General features: G+C 35.0%; 1 protein-coding gene across 12 annotated transcripts in view; it reads left to right on the forward strand.

Annotated features, from left to right (window-relative positions):
• CACNA2D1 (calcium voltage-gated channel auxiliary subunit alpha2delta 1) overlaps positions 1-16,064 on the forward strand; it is a 433,696-nt gene that overhangs the window by 371,472 nt on the left and 46,160 nt on the right. For 4 of the 12 annotated variants that reach the window (XM_055712037.1, XM_027811460.2, XM_055712039.1 and 1 more), the window contains exons 15-21: positions 830-919; positions 3,547-3,615; positions 5,263-5,337; positions 6,645-6,719; positions 10,500-10,556; positions 14,413-14,469; positions 15,556-15,627. In XM_055712037.1, coding sequence (XP_055568012.1) covers positions 830-919; positions 3,547-3,615; positions 5,263-5,337; positions 6,645-6,719; positions 10,500-10,556; positions 14,413-14,469; positions 15,556-15,627 — 495 coding nt within the window. Of the gene's footprint in view, positions 1-829; positions 920-3,546; positions 3,616-5,262; positions 5,338-6,644; positions 6,720-9,176; positions 12,476-14,397; positions 14,470-15,555; positions 15,628-16,064 lie in introns of those variants that run through there. The other 8 variants (XM_055712038.1, XM_027811463.2, XM_055712040.1 and 5 more) reach the window with 4 other exon arrangements.

A 16,064-nucleotide genomic window follows, 5' to 3' on the forward strand; every position in this document is an offset into this window, starting at 1 on the left:
ATCCAAGCTGACAGTGTAGATGAGCAGATATTCTTTTCAGTTTTGTCTGAAAGTCCCTGCATTCACATGTCCAGAAAAGCGGAGAAATATCATAGCAGTTCTTTGTCCTTCCAAGGCCAGGCATGACATTTTTTGGCAGAAAATAAGTCCTTTTTTTGGCTTGAATAAGAATCCTTTGATTCTGTTAAGCTTTTCCAGATAGTGTCTGGCAAGAAATATCCCTAATATGATCAGACAAATAGAAAAAGTTGAAGACTGAAACAAGTTTGATGGCATCCACTCCCGAACCAGACCAGAAGTCTGACATCTCCTAAGATCACCAGCTTTACCCATACTCCTGAACTGAAGGAACACAGGGACTATGAGGTTTTATAAGTCTGATTTTTTTTGTTTCAATAGAAGTTACGCAAGTTGCTGTAGGAGCTTAACATACCTAGCTGTTGCATCCTCCATCGCCTACTCTCTCTTCTGGGTTCAGCGATCTGCTTGTAATTTCATTATGTCATTATCAATTAATTTTGGAACAAAAATAGTTGTAGTTCTCACTTGGTGGAAAGAGAGCAGTGGTTATGGATGTGTAAGGTCCATGTGACTGAGACTGAAACACAGGAATTGCCTTGGCAGTAAATACCTCAAACTGAAAATCGATTATTGGGTAGTATAATTTTAAAGACGTAATTAAATACTACTCCTGTATTAGTGGTGAATTCTGACCTTTTTTTCTTTTTCTGATCTTTTAATTGTTTTTAATTCATTATTATTTTTTATACTGTTTCTGAACTTTGATATAATAACTGCCTTCTGATGGGTTTATTACTCTTTTTGGCAGGAATATCTGGATGTTTTGGGAAGACCGATGGTTTTAGCTGGAGAGAAAGCCAAACAAGTCCAATGGACAAATGTCTATCTGGATGCTCTGGTATGATCTGTGTTTAGCTCTGGTAAAGGAAGAATCTTAGCAAATCAGAACTATAAAGGTCCTTTTTCCAAAGTTCTGAGGACTCAGTTTCCAGGCAGAATGAAACCTGTCAATGTTACTGGGAATTCGTACAGATTTTGAACTTGGATCTTTAAACTATCACGGTTGTTGTAATTACTTGCTTGCTCAAGGTAATGATTTCTTTAATTGGGCAGTGTATATAATGAGGAAATAAACAAAAAGATATATGAAATGCTTTTCTTACCGCTGAATTTATCACTTTGGTCTTGTAAAACAAACATATTCAGGAAACTACGAAATGCTAAGTATTATTAGCAGCAATCTAATCTGTTGCTCTAGATAACCTTCTTCTGAGTAACTCTAACTAGGCAAAAAATTACTGCAAAATGGTCATCTGGAGCCATGTATTTATCCAAGTTCGCATGGTCATCTGTCATGTCAAAATCCACTTCTTCCTGTCATTCAGCATTACTGTAAATTTTTTATCAACACATCATGGAACTGAGCGTGACACAGAGGAACTAGTTTTTCTTTGGAATTTCAATGGCCAGAAGTTCATTAACCATGTTTTCTTGGTTACTGTTGAGGTACTTACTGGAAACATAAAGGATGTTATGATGAAAGTTCATATGTTCTGTACATATCCTGTTGTAAAGCCAAAGCTAAATTTGTAGCTGAGGATAGAAAGGGATCTGTTTTGTGAAGTAAAACGAGTGATACCTGCAGGCTTCTGTTGTGTTACTTTGTACTTTCAGTCTTTCCTTCAACCTTTTCTTGATTCATGTGTTATATATGTGTGTTTGTGGATACAGAATTATATATGTGTATATATATGTATTTGTGTGTGTGCATACATAGATATTTATAAAAAGTAGGACAACCCAAGCTAAACTGTTGAGATAAAGACTGAAATTTGTGGACTTTTACATCACAGATGAGAGGCACAGATGAGGCACAGGTATATCTTATCCACTCTGGAGCCTTTTCCTGATTCTTGGTTTTAGGAGGGACTGGGACCTAAGTTGTTGCACTGGTTCTTTATCTTAAAATTCCTAAAGCAAATCTGCTTGTGCCTCACTGGACATTTTCTTATCCTTTTTCTTATACTGTCCAGCAGCTGTTTTGGGGCTAAGACTAAAATAATGGGAAGTATATTACATGAGGCCGTATTTCAGTTGTTCAGGTTATGAAATCCTAAAGTGGTACTTTCATTTGAGGCTGTCTTTCAAGACTGTAATAATTTGATGTATTTGTGGCAATTCACACCACTTTTCTTGCCCTGTTTCTTCAGGTTCTGTTACAGTGTTGCTGTGCCCTCACTTTCTGCAGGATAATCCCAGAATTTTCAGATAGTTTTAGGTTTACTAGTTAGTCACAATTTGTTCACAATTATTGTCCTCTCTGACTGTGCATTTTGAGGCAGGGGAAGGGTGTTGTCCCCCATACGTACCGCTCCTGTTTCATTATATATCTCATCAATGCTCTTTCTAAAAGATACCCACCTCTCCTTCTGATTGATCACCATTTCTTGCTTCTTAGAATACTCCTAAAAAGTTCACTTCTCCCTCTCTTCACCTTGTTTGTAACACTGCTAACTCTAAGTTCATCACCTTTCATCTGAGTTCATCACCTTTCATTTGATACACAAACTTAATTTCACGAAGGATGGTTTAAAACTCAAAAAGGCACTGCTAGACTGGGCAAATGGGGAATGGATTTCATCAGGGTGGATTAAGAAAGTTTTCTCACTTATTTTTTTCTAATGAAACAAAGGGGCAAAAGTTATACAGTTCCTCAAGAAAATACATGGAAAGAGTAAGCATCAGTGAGGGGAAAAAAGATTGAAATAAACCCCAAACATTAGCAAAAATAAAGGTAGAAATCTCCTTGTGGACAATTTAGAATGGGGGGGGGGGGGGGGGGGGAAGCCAAACTTTTTGAGCTATCTAAATGTATGGTTTTCTGGATCCTATATTAAGTATGAGTTGTGACTGTTAATAAAAGAAAAAGAAATTTCTTGTATCATCCCAAGTAAGTGCAAATTCTTTGCTTCAGTACCAGAAGAGACTATGTGATTTTGCAAAACTGATGATAGACATTATTGCAAGCCATTGAAAAGTAGTGATGGTATGGAAGCTAGTAGCATTACCTGTTGGATTTTTCTGTTGATTTTGCCTGTATGTATCTGTTGCAAACCTATTTAGCATTTTTAAGTTTGTTTTGGCTTTTTCCTTTTTTTTCCTTTTTCTTTTCTGTATTTTTACTCTAGCTATCTGGGTTTTTTAGCACAGTGGGTACTGTAGCTGTAAACATGTTTTCATAACATTTAGGGGTTTTAAAATTATTATATCCTGAATTGTTGCACACCGTCTCTTTTTAAAAAGTAATTTATTATTCTTACTAACACATGGGCACCAAAAAAATTATTTTTTTGTATAAATCAATGAAGTATTACTTTTTTTTTCTTTTTTTACGAATAAAATTCAATACTCTAATCTAGTGTTTAACTACAGTAACTCCTTGTTTGTTCTAATATATTATACTCCAATATTTGTTATTTAACTCAAAAGTCATTATTCTTCTCTCTGTATGTGGTTATTTCGTAGGAGCTGGGCCTTGTGATCACAGGAACTCTACCTGTCTTCAACCTGACAAAGGAACAAAATGGGAAAATAGTAAGCTGTTACTTAAAGAAAACAAGCAAACAAACAAACAAAACTACCCAAAAAAACCAACCCAAACCCCAAAAGTTATCTGAATTAAATTTAATGCTAAACTCCTTGAAAAACATGTCTTTCCATAGAGCTTTCTACAGTTTAATTGTCTTGTATGTCAGACACAAAGGGGTCATCACTAGTTACCTGATAACCTCCTGGGAACAAGAAAATGCACATCACCCTTTTTCAGTTCTCAGTTTCAGGGTATGACATTCCCTTATCCATCTCTGTGACCTGGTGGCAGTGGGAATGTGTTAAGTGCTCAATACATGGGAAGCAGATGATTATATTATTTAGGCCTTGCCAAGAAAGGAACATACACATGAACTTACAACAACTCTATGAAGCTATGACATTTCAGGGTAAAAAGCAATGATGTAGAAAGTTTAAATTGTTTGTAATGCTAACAGAAAATAGCACAGTGTACTTAGATTAAAATCTAAGTATCAAATAAATAAAATTACCCATCCCTATTACTCGCTGATATGGAATCAATTTATGTCCTCGTCACAAAATCCAAATTCTGCTTTTAAAAAATCAGATTTAAAATATGCTTTACAGTGTGTTGTAAAATACTCTACACTTGGTGTAATACTTGTGTTCATTCAGGTCAAAATATACAGAAGTTTAGGCAAGATATTCTTTCATTTGTTTTTTCAGATATTACCTAGACTTAGAATAGATAAATACAAATTAGATAACTGCCATTTATTTAATTTACTTTCAGAATAGTTGACTTATTTTCCCTTTAAAAACAAAACAAAAAAAAGAAAAGTTTCATAATCTTATCTACAAGATAATGCTTGGAATTCACTGAGTCTGGTTGCAAAGTGAGAGACTACTGTTTATCAAAGGGTGTCTTTCTGAGATGTAAAGCAGCCGTTGTCTACTACAGAGGAACAAAAGGAGAACTTGAATCTGCTTAACTTATGTCTCTACCTGAATTTTAGGTTACAGACTGAAAGATGCATCTTCCAATATCTATTCCATTTTTATTTAATATGGAGAAGGGACTCAGGTGATACCATCTAAATGACAGCCCTCCTTTTCTGTGGTAGTAAAATAAATTACAAGTGAAGTAAATGTAGTACCTGAGTCCCCAGTTTCAAATGATGGGAACTGATTGTTATAGTCACTGTTTATATTTTGTTCTGTTGGGTGTTTTTTTCAATCATCAATATACCATAGCCAAAATAGGTTAATTGTTTTGGGGTCTCACTTATCAATTGCCAGCCTAAGCATGCAATAGTAGCTCTCTGTTGGTGCTAGTAATTTAGTAACTACATCAATGGCAATATTAATGTGTCACTTTGGCTTTCACTTGTTTTGTTCTTGCATTTATTATTTATTCATCCAGGAAGGCATTCACATTCATCTTCATAAACAATTTTCATATTTTATACTAAATTCTGAATATATTGAGTGTTATTTTGAATGTCTTGGATATTATTTAAAATACTTAGAACAGACATGAGTAAATAGGCAACTTTTCAAATTGTATCTGTTAAACAAGAGATGAAGGCAAAATCAAAATTCACTGACTGTTGCAGCTATTCTGCAGTGTAAAAATGTCAAACATATTCTAACATTTTGGAATCTTACCAGAATCAGCTGATTCTTGGAGTAATGGGGGTTGATGTCTCTTTGGAGGACATAAAAAAACTGACACCCAGATTTACGGTAAGTTGCTTGCGTTTGGTGGTTTCTCTTTATGTATGATTTATGTATGATTCCTGTGCATGCTCTTTCCTAAGTTATACAGCAATGACTGGATGCAAGTCAAAATACCAGCAGGCTTCTTTTCATATATCCTTTTCCATTGTTGCAGATTTTTTGATGGTTTTCTCTCCAGCCATATATGTGTTTCTGTGTGAATTGTCCATCAGGATGCATCTGTAAAAGCCAGCTTTTACATTGGGGGATATATTCCAAGTAATTATTTTCATGTAGCTTAAAGCATGATAATTTCAGCTAATAATAATGCAGTTCTTTATAGAAAAGTTCTTTAATATACATCTGTCTGTACTGTACTCAGTATGATTGATTTATATGTTTAGACATCTAACTGAAGAATTTCTAAGAAAATAACTAGTACTGTGGAAAAAAACAGCTGAGGAAGCAAAGGAACATCACAAATTTGACTAAAGGCAAATGCAAAGTCCTGCATGTAGAATGGAACATTCCCATGCCACAGTACAGGCTGGGGCAGACTGCCTCAAAAGGCAGGGAAGGGCCGGGGGGTCATCGTGGAGGACAAGCTGAACATAAGTCAGCAGCGTGCCCTTGCAGTAAGGAAGACCAACTGTGCAGAGAACACCTGCATCAGCAGTACTGTGTCCAAGTTTGATCTACACAGTGTAAGAAATACCCTGAGACACTCAGCAGAGTCCAGCCCACAGCCACTAGATTGGCCAAGGGCCTGGAGTACATGGTACGTATGGAGAAGCTGAGAGAGATGAGTTTGTTCAGACTGTAGAAGGAACCTAATGGATTACCTAATGGGAATTATAGAGAAGATGGCCTCAATATTTCTTGAAGGTTAAGAGTGAAAGACAAGAGGCAATCAAAGTAGTTGTGGCAGTGGAGATTCCAACTGGAAAGAAGGAAAAAATGTCATTATGAGGGTGGTTAGACACTGGAGCAGGTTGCCCAGAGAGGCTACACATTTGCCATTGGAGATATGCAAAGACCCTGTGAAACTTAGTTCAACTTTGAAGTTGGATCTTATTTTGAAGTTAGCTCAGCTTTCAGTGAAAGGTTGTACCAGGTGACCTCCAGAGGTCCGATCAACTTAACTTATTCTCCAAGTTTATGATTCTGAGAGAGCAGACATTAAGAAATTATTTTCTCCATGTTAATAATTCACATTTTTGATGACGCCTGAAGCAATACGTTTTCCTCAATGTGACTATTGCTTGAAAACCATTAACTAATGTTTCTTTATTACTTAAAACCTTAAAATGCTAAACTTCACTTCTATCTTTCAGCTTTGTCCAAATGGATACTATTTTGCAATTGATCCTAATGGGTATGTGCTACTTCACCCAAATCTCCAACCAAAGGTAGGCAAAACCTTCTAATTTATTTCTCTATAATAAGTGGAGATTGTCAGAAATGACAGTAACTAAGGTCTGTTGAAAGTGTTAGAGAGCAATAGTAAAGAGTTCCCAGTTGTGGAAGCATCAGGAAAATCTGTGGTGCATGTATGGCTTCATCCAAATCCACTTTAGTGAAAACAAAGGCCAGCATTGACTTGTATTGAATTTGGTTATCAAAAATTTAAAAATATGTATATTTGCATGCACATTTAGATATATATGAAATAAGTTTTTAATATTCGTATTAATATCAATGCAACTAGTGGTATAGCTGTAAGGTCATTGTGAAGAACTTGCAGTGTGTTACAAGATGCTCTTGAAGTAAACTGAGGAGTTTACTCACGCACATGCTTATTTTGTGATGCTTTCTCATTTCAGAAATTGAAACTTGCATACTTGCAAAACAACAGATATCAGGGGCAAATGCAACGTATTTGACTTGTAGTTTTGTATTTGTTTATTTGCTTATTTCCTGGTTAGCAGAGCTGAAATGTGAGCTGCAGATTTGGGATGAATCTAGCCAAGCACTCCTTCCCAGAATGCCAGATATTTTAGTAGTTCAACTTGAGAAAACTCATCTTTAAAGATGAAATCTTTATCTAAATATGATTAGAACACAACTTGCCTCAAATTTCAGAAAGTTTAAACCCAAGATTTCGGTCTGGCTTTATATCCATTAACTGTAGTCCTGACCCTGTAGGGACTGCTACATTACCCGTATCTTCTTAAATAACTTGCATACCTGGCTTTGATGAGATATTTCTACATGAATGGATAATTCTTTTTCTGAAATCAGAACTTTAGTCTTTGTTTTAGTGAAGAGTTTCTCCATTTCAGTCTTCTGTTTAGTGGAGTATTTAAAAATGCTTATATTTTAATTCCATTAGATACATACTTTCAGCAAATTTTGTCTATTCAGTTCACAGTGCAAAAATGCAGCATTTTATAAAAGACAAAGTTAAAATTTAATTAACTAAAAATAGTTTTAAAAACTCACTCTTGATTGAAACATATGGATTATTTACAGATAAAAATTAGAAATAATAACGAATTACTGTACTGAAGACCAAACTATATCCATGTAGTTCAGTTGTCAGTATTAAAATTTCTCATTAAGATGGTTTGAGCAATATATGGCCAAGATAAATGCAATTGTCAGTACACAGGCAAATAAGGTTAATAAGGCTTTTAAACTTTAGTGGCACCTTACTCTTAATTTAATTTTTAGGACTTAGCACACTTCAGAGAAACTTCTGAAGTAATGGAGACCTGTATTTGCTGCCTTTAGGCATGGAAATACTGTTTTTTTTGTAAATTGGATGCATATCCGTCAGCCTTTATTCCTTCCAGCCATATTACTGTGGCAGAACAGCAGCAAGTCCTTGATCTCTCTTGACTGTGTGACTGTCCTGCCTTGTTTCTTCACCAGAAAGTCCTGTCATAGCTACAAGAGGGATAGCACACACCCCTGTTCAGTACTTCACCATCTTTAACTGTCAAAGACAGAAAAAGAAATTAAGAATTCATCTACATATCTTAATGATTCATTTAATTCTTAAGCTGGGGGAAGGCAGCATTGTGAATATTTGAATTAGTTTGCTGGTGAAGTAATGAATATGTTTGAAATCTTTTGCCAAGTGTGTAACAAAAGAAGAAAGAAAAAAAATACTTTTTAAGAGAAGAAAGAATAACTTGATTTTAACTATTGAAGAAAGATGCCTTTTGATATATTTTGAAAGGAACCTTTTACAAATAAAAGAAAAAAGAAAAATAAAGTTATTATATAGCCTTCATAATTCAGAAGGACTCCAGTTTCTGGATATAAGCATTAGGTTTTCATGTGTTAAAACATGAATGTTTTGATTTGGTGATTTTACTTGATGAATTATTCCAAGACTGATATATGCATCATCACTGACTGAATCTTTTCTTTATTAGAGACTATTAGAAATTCACATGATGGCAAGTTGTCTATTTACCTTTTCCTTATATGCAAATGATAGTATATTTTTGTTAATAGAAAGAATATAAAATGAAGCAATGTAGTATTTTCATTTTAGGCACAATCTGGTGAGGAACTGATGATTATGGGTTCTGTGCATCTCATGTGCTGTTATACTGCAGTGCAAACTCGCAACACCGGAGAATAAAGAACCTTTTTTAGAGAGTGAAAAACTCACCTGATCCCTACTAAACCTAGGCAGGCTGAGATGGGTGATGAGGTTACTAATTGTCATGGTTTCTCTGTGTCATTTAAAAGGGTATGGAAGTCCAGAGATGCTTTTACATACTGCTCCAATGTTTGATTTAGAGTACGTTTAAAAAAGGATATTTTATGAGTGATATGTTTTAAGTTGTAGAATAATGTCTAAATGTAATATTAAGCATATGCGTTATTATTATTGTTGTTGTTATTAACAGTTACACAGACTAGACATTTTCACTCCCAGTTTGTTTGGGGTGGTGCATGCTATTCAGACTGATACAAGAACTACGTTTTAAAACAAAGGTACACTACAAAGACAGATTTATTTAGAACTCATGGACTTTCTTTAACTTGTCATATTAATTTTAGTTGAACCTCCTGGTAGCTGTTAACTTATTAACAAACACCATCTTAACCCTCTTTGCCAGCAATTTTTCAATAGATGTAAACTAAACCATAACTACGTCTTTACCTTTGAAGAGGTGAGGGTGTATTGAACTTCCAATGGTCCCTTCTTCTGAATGTCTTCTGCTTTCCTTCTGAACTCTATTACCTCAAATCACAACTGGTTCAACACAATATTTTGGGAAATTGTCTTGCATTATCATCTCATAAGAAGAAGCAAGTAGAAAGTTAGAACTTGTAAAGTTGTTTGCACAAATGAGAAAATTTAAAAAAAGGCAGGTTGAAAAGCATATTAAAATCATTAAGAAATTTCCCGACATGTTCTTATTTGCACATGAAAACTATGTCAAAGCATAACACAGGAGACTTTTTTTTTTTTTTTAACTTTCAGTTTAATGTAATTTTAAACTACTTGAAATACCATTTTTCAAGTTTGTGTAGTTAGTTATATTTTTAAACGTGCTTAATTTATGTTTTACTGCCAGTTTTCTGTGTGTGTTGGTGCATATGTGCATGTATTTTTCCCATTGTCCTGGGAGAGAACAGGTGGATAGTCCACCAAATAAACAGTCACTGAAGTGAGTGCCTTAAGCATGTGTTAACAAGATTGGTCTTAATTAGATAAGATTTGAAAACATTAAATAATTCAATTTCTTAATCTGGTCTAAAGATTAGTATTCTTTTCTAAATTTTCATTATGGTTCTATTCAAAATCCTTTTAATGGTAGTTCAAAAACTCCAGATGCATTCAGTAGAGTCCAGTGTTTTGTCTTATGGTTTATGGTTTTGAAAGAAATGTAAGAGGAGATGGTTTTAAGAGCAGATACAACAGTAAACAAAAAGTGAAATTCTTCTAATTCTGTATTTTAATTCTGGCAGAGTATGTGGGAGGGAGAGCTCTGTGTTAATTTAATTCACACCATTTAACGTATGTCTGGTTTTTGTTTCCCTAGACAAAACCCGTGTGTAATTCTGACAGAGAGCTCAGAACTCTTGATCGGAATGAGGGCTAGTCTCTGCTTCCAGTAAACGTGCAATGGAGAGTTTAGATGTTGAGGGAAGACTTCAGTTCTATAAGTAGACTGTTTACTAATAGTGTAAAAATATAAATTACTGCTTTTTTGTTACTTCAGCAAATTGGTGTGGGCATACCAAAAGTTAATTTGAGAAAAAGGAGACCCAATGTACAGGTAACTTTGGATGGAGGTGATTAGTGCATTACAATGCGTAGATCTGGAAATACAATTAGAAAGCTTCTGCCCTGCTTACTAGGAAAAATCTAACTAGAGAATTGTTTACTTTGACAGCTTCCAAAGCATGAAGCTTGCATCCTTCCTTGTTTAAATAATAGAAAACATGTTATTGGCTGTAGTGAAGGGCATTCCATTAAATTATGGTGCTTTACTAATAGGTGCTAATTAAAGCCGTGCTGTAAAAATTATTCTTCAGATTTTGAAATGAATTTGAAAACTGGGGAAAAAAAAAAGAGACTACTTGTGCTAGCTTTGCTTGCATAAATCCAAAGTCAAGAGAAGATAATTCTTACCACTTTATTGCCAAGTTTTATTGTACAGTGTATGCTGTATAACATCACACAATTTGAATGAGCTGTTCAATTTTTCACTGGGGAAGTCAGAGTAGGGCATACGTTTTATCTACTGTTTACATCAGGTTTTTCAGTTCAGCAGACCCAACTCCAAGACAATTAGCCACCATTAACCTGAACAGGGAAAAGAAAATTACTAACATTTTTTTACGTTATCTGCAATCCCTGAGCAGAAAACACTTAATGAAAACTTAAAAATCATTAAAGGAATAGATTAACTATGTAATTATCAAAATAGCAAAATTAGGTGCAGTACACCGTGTTAATTTCTTACACATATGGGAATATATAATGCAAAACTGGTGGCTTGCAAACACCATCAGTGAAAAACATGGTGTAAAATCCTGATCTAATTCAAGTCAGTGATTTCACTGAGCATCAACTGGCTGCACTTATACCACATGTAGAAAACCACCTCTTTGCTGGATTTTTTGTTTGTGCACTGGAGAAAGCAGAAACTCTGGGCTCCCATCCACTCCAGATGCTCCTGGGTCTCCCTCTGGGGCCCAGAATTTCGCTGCCTTCTTACCGTCATTTATTTTAAAAGCCTAACAGCCTGTGTCTTCATTAGTACTGCAGGTATGAGTAGGAACTAGACTCCTGCAACTCACAAAGAAGGCCTTCCATAGAATTTGTGAGAATACTGACCTCCCAAAACACACGACAATGACTTCAATGAACATTTTTTTATGTTGCTGCACCAGTTCTTTCTTTGTTTCCTTCTTGATTTGCCACTGAAATAATAGATCTTTGCCTTTAGTTGTCATGCTGAAAATGGATTGCACTCCCTTTATTTGCATGCTTCATTGCTAGTGATTTACTTCTGTTTTGTTTTATTAAGTTGTGCTGGTGAATGTGGTGGTGTTGCGCTTATTCTGGTCATGTCACATGCATGACTGGATAAGAAGAGCAAACTGAACAGTAAGTTTGTTTCTTCATGGCTTGGAATAAACCCCATGAAATGGCAACCTTGGAAGAAAAAAATATGGAGCCCAAATACGGGTAAAAACACATTCGGGGAAAAACACATAGCGGGGAAAATACTCTTCCATTTAAAGTACGGGGCTAGGAATTTTCTATGCTAATTGATAATGGATTTCTTTGTGCCTCAGGCACATCATATAATGTATCTGTACATGCTTAGTTTCTTCATCTATTAAAAGTCAATAAGTATCTTTTAAAGAATGTGTGGTGATATAGCATCTTAAAAAAATAAGAACAAACAGTTAATGTATACTTGAATTTTGACAGCCTTTTAAAGTTGACTATTTTGTCTTTGGGACTCCTCAGCTATGGCTAGCCCAGGTTATCATTTGAAATGAAAATTGACCTTGATTTGATGTGATGGCTTTTTTTTTCTTTTCTTTTTTTTACCATTTCTTTTCTTCTCTGTTCCTTTGTGTGTTGGAATGGAATGTGAACTTCATAAATGCCTCCTCTGCCATGCCAATGCCTTCATGCATGCTGTTTGGGTTTGACCATGCTATTCATTATCCATTGCATGTAAGAAAATGTTTTTTTTTTTTTAATTTATTTTTACATTTTTCCTTTTGGTATTTATTTTAAGAGTGTGGATTTGTTGGGGGGGAAAGGCAACTGCATAACAGTAACTAAATTGTTTTGAATTAATAGAGAGCATATGTTAATGATATTATATTAAAGTTGCTAGTTTTATCTATCTTACATAAATAGGAACATAAAAATTTATTTGAAGTTATCAGTAGACATTTAAAAGAAATATCCGGAATCTTTGTCTGCAGTCTCTCTAGTGCATATTGTCTTTCTGAGAAAAGAATTATTGGCTGTTCTCTTAGCAGACATTAAGCCTTACTTGCTAAGAACAGGAATGATTCCATATACCCAGAAACATGTATATTTGTTCCTCAATAAATAGTCCTCCTGATACGAACATATCTTTTAGCAGCTGTTCAGTGTTACTTTTTTCCAGTAAAAACTGGAAATACCTACAGATATTTTGACAAAACATGCTTGCGTTCTTTGATATAGTATTCACATGTACTTTTATCATGTAACTTTGCCAAGGAATGTTAGGATGGGCGAAATATAATCACCATTTTGAAAGAAGGGACTTTAGTCTACCCTGTAAATAAATTATTATAGCTGAATCACTGAAATCCCCTAAAAATGTCACTATCAGAAATTACACTAGTCTTGAAATAAATTAGCTGATGACAATTTTTGTGTTGATATTTGTATGAGAAACAGTTACTGAGAAAACTGTGCCCTGCGATCCTTTCATGTATGCACTGTCCTGTTACACAAAGTAAATTATTATCAATTAAAAAAAAAAAAAGGACTTTTTTCATCTTCTATTCTAAACTATCAGATGTAAATGGTTAAATAATATATCTCCATATCTTTTTTCTAAAGATACTTCATTAGGTGAGTGCTGAGTGATAAGGGTTGAGGATTTTTACACCTCGGGTGATACAAAGTCAATGGGGCTTAGCCAGAATTACTCAAAAAACCAACAACATTGGATTCCTAAGAACTCATATGGAAGATGGCTCTGTCCAAGTAAATGCAGACTACAACTGAGACAGGAGCAGAGGCTGGAGGGTGATCTAAGCTACTTCAGCAGAGCTACAGTGGTCTTCCCACACCACTACAGGACCAGGGTTACTACAGATGCAGACCACCAAACTTCTCTGTGCTCCGTAGTCGAGGGTCAACATCATGTTGTAAGGAACATCATGTTCCTTAGGTCTTGAAGCTTCTGGGTTGCAGTATTTCTGTGCTACAGGTTTCCATCTCTTAAATTGAGGCAACAGTACTGTTGTCAAGAGAAACACATTCAAAGCTGCAAGGTGTTCAGGGAAAACCTGTAAAGCTGACAATAAAAGTGAATTTTATTTTTTTATAACAACGGAAAAAAAATGGTTGCTGTAATTGCTGCTGCTTTGAGTCTTGAACCACAGTTCATTCCCACCTCATAACAGCAAGTCTGTACTCTGCTTTTGGCAACGTTGCAGAAGAATACAGTTACCCCATCTTACCGGTCAGCTGGAAAACTCCCCCAGAATTCTCTCTCCCTTCTCGGAGGCAGGGCACCTAATGCAAAATTCACATCTGATGCTTCCTCTGATGCATCTTCTCCCACTTAGTGTGTGACATACCAGCAACAGGGGAAGCAGCTTCCCAGCATGAGCCCTATACATGACAGACTGTAGACGGACACTGGCTGTTAGTGTTAATTCGATTTTTACTTACCTAATTAACCTCTCTGCCCAATGAAATAAAATAAATGAGAAAGGGCCACTAGTACTTCATGTTACAAGAGATTGAAATAGATGGGTAAGTAAGCCTAGTTAAGTAGCTTACTTTGAAATTAAGGGATTAGAATGATTTGTAACATTATGGTACTATGTCTTTATTATTTAATCATTCAATATCTTCTGCTTCAGAATCCTAAATCCCAGGAGCCTGTTACGCTGGATTTTCTAGATGCTGAATTGGAAAATGATATTAAAGTTGAGGTGAGAGTACCTGGTTTCTCAGTACCTGTTGCAACTTGTGTTTCACTGTACAATAACTGAAAAGCAATTTATGTTCTAGATTTTGAATAGGTATATATTTTGCTATGAATTTCAATGTTAAATTTGTCAAGATGATGACTTTATAGAGAGGTGAAGTTTTAATGAAGCAAATTGAGGCCTGGTATCATTCGTAGGCAAGGGCAATGCGTTATATTCCACTCATTTTTAAAGACACCATGATTTCCATTTGATTCTTCTTCATTTAGTGGCAATTTCTGGGGAGGGGGCTTGTAAAAGTTTTTAGAACAGAACACTTTTTAATGGGATATTAATATATTACCTGAAATACTTTATAAGTATTTCCCTTTCTCTTACTAACACAAGCATATTGCTGTGGTGAGAGAACCGAGCAATAGCGTTGTGTTGACAGCAGATTAATTCCTTTGTATATTTTTCAGTTACTAATTTTGTAATACATTCAGAAATGAGAATATTAAAAAAATAGTTTGCTATTTTGTCAAATAAAATGGAGGCTTTTAAAACATTTTGCATTTTTAAACATTTTTTCTGCTTTGTTTGAAATTGTTCTTTTATAATTACACTAATCAGCATTTCTTGGTATCTGTTAAATTCTTCCTTAAGTTTCTTTGAAACACCTGCTTCAGAGAGAAATTACTGTCAAACTGGTGTAAAAATGATTTGTGAATCACTGCTGCTACCAGAATCCCGTAGATGTGCTGGGAAGCACAAGAAATGCTAGACAAAAATCCTTCTCATCCACACAGAATTCAAATTCTCTCTAGTGCCCAGCATCAAGGGGTTTTATGGGACAGTCTTGCTGTGCAAAGTCTACCAGAACTGCTGCTTCATAACTCTATACTGTTTCAGTATATATTTGGATAGAGCAACTTCAAATCAGAAAAATCTGAAAACCGTAAACTTAACTTACTTTTTAAGAGCTATGACTTTCGTATGCATTACCATTTTCTGTCTTTATGAAATATTTTGGGTTGCTGAGAAGATTATTCATGTTTACATGCAACCCCTAGATCTTTCTGTTCTTTCCTTTTTCTTCCTTGACAATAGATTCGGAAAAAAATGATAGATGGAGAAAGCGGAGAAAAAACATTTGAAACACTGGTCAAGTCCCAAGATGAGGTAAGATAGGAAAACAGGCAATTACTACATGTACAGGAACAAACAAAACAAGAAAAGTACTGTGAAATGACGAAAAGATGTTCATTTTGTAATGTCAGTTTGTATCATTTATCCATCTAGATTTGCTAGTTGTATTGGCTTGTAGTAAGAGAAATTATGTACTTATGAAAAGAAGAATTGTTTTGTTTCTTGGTTGCTTTGGTACATCATTAGTCAGGCAGTTGTTGATGAGGTCTTAAACTCTGTTCACCAGAAAATGGACCCAGCCTACTTCTGTGTATGAATCCTAAAACAAAGTACTTAATTTGCTTGTGGAGATGTATGAGGATGGGTTTGGTAGTTTATACTGTGGTTGAATGGCAAGAAAGTAGTGAGAAAAAATATAATATTTATATGCCATAAATGAAGAATCTTTGGCATAAGTGAATTAATCTTAC

The sequence above is a fragment of the Falco cherrug genome, chromosome 5 (assembly GCF_023634085.1).
Source record: "Falco cherrug isolate bFalChe1 chromosome 5, bFalChe1.pri, whole genome shotgun sequence".
NCBI classification, from domain to species: domain Eukaryota; kingdom Metazoa; phylum Chordata; class Aves; order Falconiformes; family Falconidae; genus Falco; species Falco cherrug.